Source organism: Prionailurus bengalensis, chromosome B4 (assembly GCF_016509475.1).
Source record: "Prionailurus bengalensis isolate Pbe53 chromosome B4, Fcat_Pben_1.1_paternal_pri, whole genome shotgun sequence".
In the NCBI taxonomy this organism is placed as follows: domain Eukaryota; kingdom Metazoa; phylum Chordata; class Mammalia; order Carnivora; family Felidae; genus Prionailurus; species Prionailurus bengalensis.
The window spans coordinates 108,357,845-108,371,280 of NC_057358.1; the positions used below are offsets into that span (position 1 = coordinate 108,357,845).

The following is a 13,436-nucleotide window of genomic DNA, read 5'->3' on the forward strand; positions in this document are numbered from 1 at the left end:
CCTAGTTTTTCTTTTTTAATTGTATTTTTTCTTAATCCCTATATCTTAACTGATTCTCTGATCATCTTCCAGTTTCTCCCTTTTTCTAGCATTCATTATCTAACACCTATATTAGTCCCTAAATCACAAAACATTTGCTCACAAGTGTGGGTTATCAGAAAAGAACCCCAACTCCTTAAGCACTTCTAAGCCTTAAAAATCACTGATTTCATGCATTTATCCTGGAGATTGTATTTATATTAGAAATATCAGATCCCATGCTTCACAAAATCAAGATAACAACTTCTTGGAGTCAGGAATGGGAGGAAATGGGGCAAAAGAGATCCTGTAAGTTTTTTCCAGTATGCTCTATATGGAATTGCTTTAGAATGACTCCTGTGCGTCAGAAATCCGGAGCAATTAGGGAGGATGTCACTTCCATTTGAAGTTCAGAAGTGGGGGACAAAGGAAAAGGGGAGGAGGAAGTGGAGAGAGGAGAGGAGGGGTAGAGACGAAGGAGGGCACATCCTGAAAAGATAATCCCTGTACTATCATGACATCATCCTTCTACATGTATATATAGGGAATGGCCAAAGCATCTCTCATAGTTCACTTTCAAAGTCAGCTGAAGGCAGAGGAAGAGCTAGAGAAAGCCCCTTTCAGAGCATTTGTGACGTTTATGGACTTGGCTTGCTAGAATGCTCAAGATGATGGCAGCAATGAAAATCCAGCTGGTATGCATGATACTTCTGGCTCTCAGCTCCTGGAGTCTGTGCTCAGGTAAGCGCAGCTGCATTTCACAATTCCCTGAAGTGATTTCTTTTTTCTTTTTTTTTTACACTGTGCTGCTACTTATGTTAATGCAGCCGGGAAGAAGAGCTTCTTCTTTATTCTGTATTTGCTTTTTAGTGATAGAAACTGAATATATTCATTCTCTGTCTTTATGATTACAAAAACTGAAAGATTTCATTTCTCTTTTTAAATCTGCAAGGTAATAAAAAGATTTCAATGAAACCCTTCATGCTCTCCCTTTGGAATGTGACCACCAGAGTAGGGAAAAAAAAATATGTAGAACTTAAATTAGGCTGGTCACTATCTGATGAGAAGTACAGAGGCAGTGCCTGTCAAAGTGCAAAACCATAGTTAGAATCCATTCCATTCAAAATGCTTTTTTCTCATCCTCAGTCATCTCTTAGGAAGCAGTGGCTTCTCCCTCCCCAAAATTATTTTCTGAATGGTGTGTATATGTTAAGATACAAACAAAGTGAAAACTGATGTTTAATGAGTAAATGAATGAACCATTATTTATAGAAAATTATTTCTAAAAAACATATAAATATTCTAAGTACTTTTTGAAAATACACTTTATATAGTCTATGTGACAAATAAGCATCTTATTAATTTAATTTTCTGCATGCTGTTTAAGTTGATATAAAATGTAATTGGAAAATTGGCATGTTTACATTAATAAAAATTATTTACCTATAGATTGTTTTGCATGTGATAATTGAGAGACCATGTACTACTCAATATCTATCAATAATTTACCTTGAAAATAAGATTTAAATTTAAAACAATAACATGAAATGTTGCAATATGTTCCAATTAATGTTTGAAAAATAATTGAATGATCACACCAAAGTGGAAAAAAAAGCATAGGGAATAAATGCAGTAAAATCATTTAACCTGTTTTATACTTTCATATTTTATAAATATGACATGAAATGTTTAATTCAAACTCCTGCTGATTTTATTTAATTATGAAATTACATCTAGCAGAAGATATAAATGTTATTTCGAAAAGTCTTTAATTTCTTTTGATCACTAGAAAAGATCTTGAACTGACTTTGCAAAAATTTCCATGATACAAATAGCAAATTTTCTACAATTATGATTTTAGTTATTACAGGAGGTTAAAGGTATAGTGAGAGTGTATGAGAAAAACTGGGTTATTGATTAAACACTGTGTTCACTCAGTCTTAGAACTTCTTGATGCAATAAGCCAAAATTTGTAGGGAATTTGATGTACATTTCTCATAAATGGCTAAAGGGATTTGTCATTCCTTTGAAAAACAGATTTGGCTTTGAACAAAGAGGAGAAAAAGATCTCTGGTGTAATTTAATTCCTAGATGCAATGTAAGAAGTGGTTCCTCTAAGTGTGACACTTCTTTTTAATAAAAGTGTGTAGTGCAAGGAAGATAGTCATTGTAACCCCTGCTTTGTTTTATGACAGATCAGCGAGTATGAATTAAGTCATCTTGCTATGGTGTTCTATAACTTTATTTCTATTGCTTATATATAGTACTCTCTAAAGTTTTCCTCTCTGCAATATATTCATCAGTGGAAACTGGAATGGATATCCTAAAAAACGTCAGAAGTCCATTTTCAGTACAACTACACATGTACTGAAGGACAGCTCCACTTTTGCTTAACCAATTTGCTTAATAGCCTGTGATTAAATAGCTAACTACATATTTCTGAATTCTTATTTAAAGTAGAAAAACATATCTTTCAAAGTATGTTTTGTAAAACAGCATCTCATGTTGACTAAATCTTAGTACCTTTCTTATTCTAAAATCATCAGTAAACAATTCCTTTTGGTTTGTCTTGAAAAAGTCTGTTGCACACACCTTTTCATTATAGTGTGTTTAAAATATCAATATGCATATAGTCTATATATGTAAACTATTGCTGGCAAAAATTAACCAGCATTTTTGATGAAATCTCTATTATATGATATAATCAGCTTTTTTTTAAAATACTGAGATTCAGTGATTAAACAACTTCAATACATCAATAATTCTCTTGGCATATAATCAAGTGTTTATCTTCTTATAAGTGCTTCTATTATTCTAGCTACCGGTTAGCCCAGAAAAAAACATAATTATTTTTTGAATATTATTTTAAAGATAATAAATACATAGGAAAACAATAAGCCTCTAAGACTAGTTTTTTGAGATTAATCTAAAGTCTGTAGGTTACAATATAATTATCTATGATTATATAGTAAACATGTGGTTTTCATTTTACTCAGATTCAGAAGAGGAAATGAAAGCATTAGAAGCAGATTTATTGACCAATATGCATACATCAAAGGTAACTTTTTTTTTTCTTTAACCAAGGATTGAAAAACCTGTAAGCTCTCATTATAAACATGGTGTCCTTTTCCTATAGTTAATAACTTCCCATCAAGACTAAAACGTTCATAGAGAGGCATTTACTTTTTCAGAAAATTTTCCTAGAGTTCAAAAGAGTTAAGGGTGTTGATGTGACAGGGACAGAAATTATAGTGACTATCAATCAGTATATTGCAACTTTAATTAAGTTGTCACATATTGTTTATGTGGAGATGAAAATGTATTTAAAGGAATCCTGTTTCCATTCCTATCACATCGTGTATGGCAAAGGGTATGCCTCAAGTTAAGTATATACATGAAAACTAAGTGACATTTTAGCCTTTTTTGTTATATTGGCAAGAGTAAAATGGAGTTCTAAATTAAAAATGAAAGTTCATGACAATTCATGAAAGAAATGTGGTAGAGCCTAAAGATCAATAGACTGGCAGACAGAAGCTTGGAGATCTGATCCTGCAACTGTGACTTATGAACAATCTGATCTTAAATAAGGGGGTTAGTTAACATCGCTTGCCTTTGCTTCCTTATTTTTAAGGGTTGGAGTTTATGATCTCACATTTACATCAAATCCGTGCCTAGATTTACTTTCTCCCTATAACAGAAGTGTCATCTACACCTGCTCATTGCTGTTACTGAACCAACTGAGACTTTGTATATCGGACCCTTTTATTCCTCTCTTGGGGTCTTGAAAACAAGGTGCCTAGACCCCAATCTGTACTTAGGAATAAAACACAATTACAATATACATGATTACCATGCTACCACGCAGTGCTGATTTCCCCAGAGTGAGTCAATTAGTGGGTATCTAAAGGCAAAAAATAGACAACCGGGTTCTCAACCAAAAGATGTTTCTCAAAGAAAAATAAATTTTGAATTGAGGCAGACCCCTGGTTCAATCACTGTTATAGCCCTAGGATATTAAGGCAGAGGATTCGACAGATGTTATGGTAAGAAAGTAAGTGTTCAGACGTTCTGTCTAATTTCTGAAGCAATACCCCAACTCAGGTCTTGTACTTCAGATTTCTCTTCCTTAACTGGGTGAGCACATTCCAGGTACAACAATCCCTATTATATTTGTAGAATTATGTGGGTATAAGGGGAAATAGTATTTGGGAGTGTGGGGGTATTATTATCTGAAATCTAACGAAGATACATTGTCAGCTATGATCCTTAAAAGACATTTGGGGAAAATTTAAGTGCATATATTTTCACCATTGCCCAGATCTACAAAAGCTGAATGGACTGACACCAAATATTTTCTTAATTTGCTAGCTTTCATATCAGGAATGATCAGATTTAGTTTAGTCATTAAACCTCAATAACCAAATAATAACCTTAAGACAATGGATCCTTTGTTGAATACTCAGTCAGAAGAGCAATGGTGACAATGATATCACCCCCAAAACAGGAAGACAAGTGAAGTCAATCGTCTATGTTTAAAAATGGGGAAGGTTAGGAAACGACTTAATTTCACAGTAGAGATGTTACCTCCGTAATCCTAAATTTACACAGACACATCAAAGTCCTAAATAATCCCCGAAAGCTTGTTTAGTTTCAAGAGTGCTAGCTACCTTGTGAAAATGTGAAAGTAGACTTGTGATTCCTTCCCTAGAGTTGCAAGGGGAAAACAATCCCAATTTATGGAGTGGGTTAGTTTTTCTTTTAAAAAGAAATACATAAATGGGACGCCTGGGTGGCTCAGTCGGTTGAGCATCCTACTTTGGCTCAGGTCATGATCTCGCAGTTTGTGAGTTCGAGCCGAGCCCGCCTTGAGTTCTGTGTCTCCCTCTCTCTCTGCTCCTCCCCTGCTCATGCTCTGTCTCTCTCTCTCCTTCAAAATAAAAATAATAATGATAATAATTAAAAAATAAATACATAAAAATACAGGCATAATAAATTTTTTCTCTTGTATTTAATCTTGGAATATGTCTCTAAACAGATCATGGAATGATTTTGAATCCCATTGCCTCCTTTCAATTGAAATAAGCAAAATACAGTCTATAATGAGAAAGCACCAAGAAGCATAATTATTTCAATTTTGCTGTTAGGATGGGAACAAAAAGCTCATTCCTTATGTTTTACAGAACTATTATCATTTCTTTCTCTTTGACTCAATTGATTTTTGGTGTGTGTAGCGTTCTATGCAAATGAAACCCCAACCTTATGAGCATTTTAACTAAACTACTACATTTAAAAATTTAAGAGAATAATAATTGATATTGGTGGAACTAACTCCATTATGAACAGCTTCAGAAAGCTTCAGGTTTCTTCTTTCCATTTTAAAAATAAAGTATGTGAAGAATTTCACTTGTGAAGTAAAGCTATTTAGACATTAAAATATTAATGTGAAAATTTGCTTAAGCAACAGAAGGTTGAGAGAGAGTCCAAAGCTTGAAAAGTGGAAGATATTTTTTTTTTTCTCACAATACGGTTCTCTTTATTACCAGTGCTAGTACTTTCCTATTGTTCTATTCAGAAAGAGAACCTGGTACAGGATGTTTTCTTCAGGATCTCAAAAAGCTGCTATAATGTTGTAATTTTCTATGATCAAATTTAATGCCTTGTATACAGTAGGAGTTTAATAAATATTTTTGAACTAACAGTGGGAATCTAGGATCCATTATTAACCGTCACATTTTGTATTCAGCTATAAAACTTCAGAGCTTCACCAGAGATGACTTTAATTATTTTCAATTCTGTGAAATGCTTGAATTCACAATTTGCTGGACTTATCTGAGTTCAGTGTTTTACAGGGGATAAATCTGCGTCTTATGGATTAGCTCCTGTTTAATTAAGGTAACAAAAATTTGACCAGAATCTTATTTAGTATTAAAAAGTTAAAATCAAGTAATGGTAAGTAAGAACCACAAATATTCTCATTTTCCTTATCTTGAAAAGAAGAGATGATATTCTAAATTTCTTATCTATAGGCTTAGGTCTATTATAAACATTTGTATAAAATAATTTAATAAGTAGAATGTTTATTGTTAAAGAAAAATTATTCATGACACTAGCTAAACATAATAGGGAAGACTTTATTCAAGAGGAATTACTGAAATGGGAGTTTTGCAGAGACTGGGCTCAACTCCAAATACAACAATGGCAAGTGTGCCTTTATAGCCAAGAAGCAGAGTGGGGGTCAGTGGATGGAATAAGACGAAACATTAAAGCTAGAAGGAGTCTTGCTAGAAGACACAAGATTGTGATATTAGGGCCAGAAATTTCATCAAGTATCTGATATTTGATCAGATATCTAGGGTGATCAGATACCATGGGTGAGGCATTTACAGTAAACAGGCTCAGCAAGATTCTTGCTAAAACTGGGCTAAGTGGATTAAGGACTGAGCCTGAGGTTGGGACCTAGTCAAGAAGTGGACTTAGAAGAGCCTGATTCTAGGAAAGAGAGTCTTTACCATTTTTCTGAACGAAATGGTTGAGACCTTACACAAAATGTTCTCAAATACATGATGTCTATCTACTTACACATTCTTCAGTCAGTCATACTTTCTCAGCTGTGCTTTTAATGTGACTTTAAATAATCGTATTATTGAGTCATGTAGTGACTATTTTAACTAGCAGAAAGAAATGAGATGATTAATTCAGTTTCCTCAGAAAGAAATAAAGAAAGAAGAAAGAAAGAAAGAAAGAAAGAAAGAAAGAAAGAAAGAAAGAAAGAAAGAAAAGAATCAGATAACATTAGTCCTGACTGGACTTTATGAATAAAACTTTCTGTGGTCAAATTAGTTTGGGAAACTCTCGACACTGTATTGACTCCATTAGAAAGTTACAATGAATATTTGCAAGTAAAAGGCTCTGAGGATACCTACGTTCAAGGAATCTTTCTTTACATTTCCTTTAAATTCAAGTTTTCCAATTTACTTGACAGTGGAACTCTTTTAAAAACAGTGAGTGCAGAACTAGTGTTCTAAGAAGTACACTTTAGAAAGCCCTCCATTAGGGGCTCAGTCAGTTAAGCATGGGACTCCGGCTCAGGTCATGATCTCATGGTTTCTCTCTGTCAGCTCAGAGCCTGGAGCCTGCTACAGATTCTGTGTCTCCCTGTCTGTCTGCCCCTCCCCTGTGCTCACTCTGTCTCTCTCAAAAATAAATAAACATTTAAAAAATAAAAAGAAGAAGAAAATGTAAAATTAAGGTATTCCATTAACTGGTATGATATAAGGCATTGCTGCCAGATAATGGAATGGAGCATGTTGTCTCTAAGTTTCCCATAGCAGAAAAGTTTAAGCAATGGCTGGAAAATCGTATTCAAGGAGCATAGTTGAAAGTATTTCCAAACTGGTTAAAACTATTGTATATTACATTATTATATATCATAATAATATTTGTAAGTAAATATCTTTATACTCATATATTTGCATGTTGTTAGGATAAAAGCTTAATCAAAGGGTGTGCACATTTTCAATTTTAATGCAGTACATCCTTCAAAAAGTTATAACAATCTACACCCAGATCAACAAATATTTAGAAAAGGAAGTGTCTGTTTCTCCATGTCCCTATAACTACACCAACAAATGTACTTAGCCTTTGAAAGTCTTCTGAGCTGATGATGGCCAAATTCTTTCCACATATTTCTTCTTTGATGAGTGATCTGTGACTTGTTTACTTATATCATTTATCCAAGGTTTAAAATTTTTATTTTTATTATTTTTAAAATTTGTGGATTCAACAGTTTTTTTTTGAAGAGATCTACCTGTGTTAAGGATATTAATATTTGTGGCAGCTTTTACCATATAGCTTGCTTCTGGTGTTAGTTCAGGCTGTTAATTTTCCAGAGATGTTTTACACATTTATGTGTTTAAAGTCATCCTTTTCTTTGTGGATCATGGTTTGGATATTTGTTTAATAATCTAGGTTTACAGAGTAAATTCTGTATAATTTACACGTTATTTTATTTTTACTCATATTTAACCCATCTGCATATTGTTAGACTACTATATGTCAATAAAGTTATAAGTAGATGTAAGTCCAGGTTTCCTGATAGCCTACTGTCCCAAGGATTTCAAATGCAAACTTTGCTGTATGCTATAAACTCATTTGTACTTGGACTAATTTTGGGGATATTATATTTTCTTCTGTTGGGTTTCAACATTTATTTATTTTTGGGACAGAGAGAGACAGAGCATGAACGGGGGAGGGGCAGAGAGAGAGGGAGACACAGAATCGGAAACAGGCTCCAGGCTCCGAGCCATCCGCCCAGAGCCTGACGCGGGGCTCGAACTCACGGACCGTGAGATCGTGACCTGGCTGAAGTCGGAGGCTTAACCCACTGCGCCACCCAGGCGCCTCTCTTCTGTTGGGTTTAATATTTACTCTTGTTTTATTAATTCTCTCCTTTGATTACTGAGTCTTTAAAATAAATTTCAGTAACTGGTAGAGTAAGTTCCTCCTCATTACATTTTTATTTTTCCAAATCTTCTTGCTTATGCTCACACATTCATACTTCCAAATTAACATTATAATTACTTTGCCAAATCCCCACCGCCAAATTCCAGTCTTCCCATATTTTCCAAATTGGAACTTTGATTTGCAATTGCATTACAGTTGGGGAATCATTCAGAGAGAATTGACATATGATAGTATTGTTATTGAATCTTCCCATCGTGGTTGTGTGGTCATTCACGTACGTGTGTGTGTGTGTGTGTGTGTGTGTGTGTGTGTCTTTAAGAAAAATGTATGCTTTCCTTCTTCTATGCCCTTTGAAATTTTTGTTATTTTTTCTTATTTCACATTTAGTTTCTCCTAAGTCCTTATGTTTCCTCGTTTATTACTATTGGCACACAGGAAAATTATTGATGAAAATAGTGGTTTCAGACCCTATCTTATTAGAAAAAAAAATAGTAATTCTAGAAAATATTATTATTTGCAAATAAATAAATTGATCGGCTGTGTTGCTGTTTATGAGAATTATCAATGTATGGAATAGATTAGTGATCCTACATTATTGTAATTGTGCAAATCTATTAATATCATCATAGTCCATGCTCCATTAGACACTAAACTCTGGTAAATTTGGTATTTTTAAAATTTTATCTGTGATGCATACCTATATATTTATACATTTACACTCACTATTATTTCAAAATTTTTGCTTTGCTTATGTACGTGTGCCTGTGTATAACTGTATTACATTTTAAAAAATAGAATGTATGAGGAATTGGCACTAATCAATTCTGCGATATAAAGTTACTAAACTAATAACAGTGTGTTTATTAGGCTGGAGTAACAATGAGGCCCTAAAATGTAATGGCTTCGCACAATGGAAATTCATTTCTTATCCATATGACACAAGATTTAATTACCTACTTTTTAAAATTTTAAGTACCTGTTTTTTTCTATATTTCAGACCAATAAAGCAGGTGTTTCTTCTTGGAAAATGACCCTTCTAAATGTTTGCAGTTTTGTAAATAACCTGAACAGCCAAGCTGAGGAAACAGGGGAGCTTCAAGAAGACGAGCTTATTACAAGGAAATTTCCCACTGCCTTAGACGGCTTTAGCTTGGAAGCGATGTTGACAATATACCAGCTCCAAAAAATCTGCCACAGCAGGGCCTTTCAACACTGGGAGGTAAAGCAAAAACAAAATATGAATATAATTATCGTTATACTAGTTAGCTCTCATTTGTACTGATTTTTTTTTTCACTGCGATCATTATCATAACAGGAAGACTTACAAATATTAAAGAAGAATAAACCATGTGTTGAGGTTAACATTCCTTCAGATCTTCAAAGTGTCCTTCAAATATTTGGAGTTTGGCAAAATATTATTACTTCAGTCTTAAAAAGGGGGGAGTTATATCCTAAGGCAGATTTGATCCACATGCTTTTATTGTGCTTAAACGAATGGCATACTCAGGCAATTTGTGGCGGTGGTGTGCCTACAAAATTTAAGGACTCAAAATGTGTTCTTAGAAACAGGAAGTCATGTGTATTATCTATAAACAAACACAAAACATAAAACACAAAGTTTCGATTTGTATTTGAATATATTAAGCAGATAAAACTGGAAAAAAATCCATGTATGTATATATTCCTATTTCAGTTGAATACATGGATTTCAGGCATCTTTAGCCTCTAAATTAGGTCCACTAACAGCCAAGACAGCCAAATCCATTATACACAACTACACTTAAGTAGTGGATGAGTCAATTGTATTTAAGGCCATACTAGTGATTTATTGCCTTTGGTTTTAGAATATGTGTTACTTTGAAGGAGGGAAAGAGAAATGAAATGCTTTATTTTTTTATTTATTTTTAAATGTTTATTTTTGAGAGAGAGAGACACAGAGTGAGTGGGGGAGGGTCAGAGAGAGAGGGAGACAGAATCTTTAAGGGGGCTCCAGGCTCTGAGCTGTCAGGACAGAGCCCTACGCCGGATTCAAACTCATGAAGGGTGAGATCAGATGTGAGTCAAAGTTGGACGTCCAACCAACTGAGCCACCCAGGTGCCACAGAAATGAAAATGCTTTAAAGAAAAAAAAAATTCCCAACAAAGGTGGGGAGGCACCTGGGTGGCTCAGGTGCTTGAGCCTCCGACTCTTGATTTTGGTTCATGTTTTGTGAGTTCTGAGTTTGAGCCCCATATTGGGCTCTGTGCTGATAACTCAGAGCCTGCTTGAGATTCTCTCTCTCTGCCTCTTTTATCCTCGCTCTCTCTCTTGAATAAACATTTAAATAGGTAAGTAAATAAATAAATTTCCCAACAAGGAAACATTTCTCTCATATTAATCTCTAAGAGAGACTTGCTTCATCTTTTATATTTTGGGTTAACACCAACATTGGGACTCTGAGGGTGTCTTTGCTGCTAATATAACAGTCCTTATATACAACTATCACAAAAATACCTTGTGGAAAAGAAGAAATGCAAGACAGAACTTCTAGTGTTTATTCTAACTTGCAGACAAAAAGATGTTTTCTAGATGAAAGACCAAAAAAGCTAGGTTTAATTTTACTACTCATCTCTTAATTCTAATTCCAGCTAAATAACTTAGTCTTCAAAATATTCTTTAAGTCAATAAAACTTGAAAAATGCTAATTTTAACATAGGGAAATGTCAGTTGTGTGCTATTTATCCAGGGATTAAAAACAACAACTCAATAAACTATTATACACACAAATCAGGTGCTCATAAGATTAGAACTTTTGCTATTTTAAATGTTATTGAGTGATTTAAAACAAAAACTATAATATCATTCAGAACATACTACAAATTATAGATTATGTTCACAAACATGCAATTAAGAAATTAGGTTGTCTAACAGTAGTTTGTTTTCCTTCTCTGAAACTGAATAGCTGTGGGTTGAAATAAAGTACTTGGTGATAGGATTCAGTTCATATGCATTAAAATTAAAAACTTAACCTCCTGTTAGTTTTTCTTATACTGACCCTAAAGTTTAGAGGATAATCACAAGTACAAATAAAATTTTTATCTTGAACATTTTTTAAAATTTCACATAAATTATGTGCAAAATTCTGGGAAAAGTTGTAAATATTTTCTGCTAGCTGAAATTTGTGAATCGCAACTATATCAGAAAGAAGTATTCAGAACTAATGTTAGAATGTGGCATATTTAAAGAGATTTGGTAAGATTCTACATGGAGATGAACTCCCTAACGTTACTGAATCTGAATTTGCTTCTAATTATTAGGCACCACAATCTAAAGAGACCTTTACTGTTTCACATGTGTTAATTTCTACAACAACTAAGCTAAGCAGAGCAAACAATCCTCTCTCTGAGACTGAGAAATGGATCTTAAGAATGGTTTTCAAGACAAGTCAGTAATTAACTTCAAGAAATATAAAATCCTATTGCCTTTTAAGGCCAAACATGACTTACTGAATTCAAAACTCTATGTGTGTTGTGATTTATGATATATTTTCATAACATTTTAGTCTCTCTATCATAAATTAAAGCCTGAAACATACTCGAAGATGTACTAGTTATGTTGCTTCAGTTGGAGGTATCAGTGTATGGCCTTGAACAGAGAATCAGAAAAACCACGTTCTCATCCCGTCTCAGTCGACAGTCATCTGTCCTTGGACAAAACATTTAATTGTCTTAAACCTCATATATCTTATCCATGTATGTCTTACTGTCTGAATAGCAAATGAGATGAAATATAGCAAAATACCCTGAAAGACATGCCACATGTAAGTTTGATTCATATTCTGCCTCTCTTGCAGTTAATTCAGGAGGATGTTCTTGATGCTGGAAATGACAAAAATGAAAAGGAAGAAGTTATAAAGAGAAAAATCCCTTACATTCTGAAACGTCAGCTATATGAGAATAAACCTAGAAGACCCTACATACTCAAAAGAGGTTCTTACTACTACTGAGACGATAAATATTTTATTTATATGTGATTGTGATTTATAATCCTTCACTTAAATATCAAGTTATACTTGTGTGGTAATGTGACAGTACACAACTATTGTGTCTCTTCTTACAATCGTGGTTTATTGGATGTGATTTTTCTGCATTAATATAAATTGGACTAAATGTTTTAGAATAAATCTAGATCTTGAGCATGATAATGTGTTGTGTATAATTGGAGTAGATATTAATTAAGTCACATAAAGAATGTGTTGTAATTTTGCAAAGCACTTAGTGGTTTGTTTAAACAGTCAAAATGTTGGACATTTAAAAAAATTAACATTTATTCATTATTTTGATAGAGACAGAGTGTGAGCGGGGGAGGGGTAGAGAGAGAGGGGGACACAGAACCTGAAGCAGGCTCCAGGCTCTGGACTGACAGCACAGAGCCCGACGTGGGGCTCAAACTCACGTACCGTCAGATCATGACCTGAGCCGAAGTTGGTCGCTTAACTGACTGAGCCACCCAGTCGCCCCAAAATGTTCAACATTTTAAACCAAATTATGAAGGATTATAATGGAGTCCTATGGCAAAATCTAACCTATACAGCATAAACACAAAACAAAGTAATAGTACTTCTTTTATTATTTGTTATTATATATATATATTATATATTATATATATATTTAATTGAGAGAACTACATGTTCTTTTCAAGACTCACATAACTCTCTCAGATATGGGGAAGGTAATAGTGATAAAATAGGATCATCTTAAAAGGATGATAATGAACTATTGTCAATTATGCCTATCTTAATGAATGATCTTCAGCTGAATTTGTCTTTCTGTTAACTAAACTTAATGGCTAGTAAAAAGCAGTGATCCATCAGAACCACGTTTCTCTGAAAATGCACTTCCATTAGAAGAGTTACCTTTACTGACTTCCCCCACACACACTTTGATACAGTAAATGGTAACTTTAGTTTTCAATT

General features: G+C 33.8%; 1 protein-coding gene across 1 annotated transcript; it reads left to right on the forward strand.

Moving 5' to 3' along the window:
• The first annotated feature begins 514 nt into the window (after positions 1-514).
• NTS (neurotensin) lies at positions 515-12,662 on the forward strand. Its single transcript, XM_043563783.1, has 4 exons — positions 515-759; positions 3,015-3,076; positions 9,479-9,700; positions 12,315-12,662. Exons 1-4 carry the CDS (start codon positions 678-680, stop codon positions 12,465-12,467), a joined length of 519 nt encoding a protein of 172 aa, XP_043419718.1. The 5' UTR covers positions 515-677; the 3' UTR covers positions 12,468-12,662.
• The last annotated feature ends 774 nt before the right edge of the window (positions 12,663-13,436 follow it).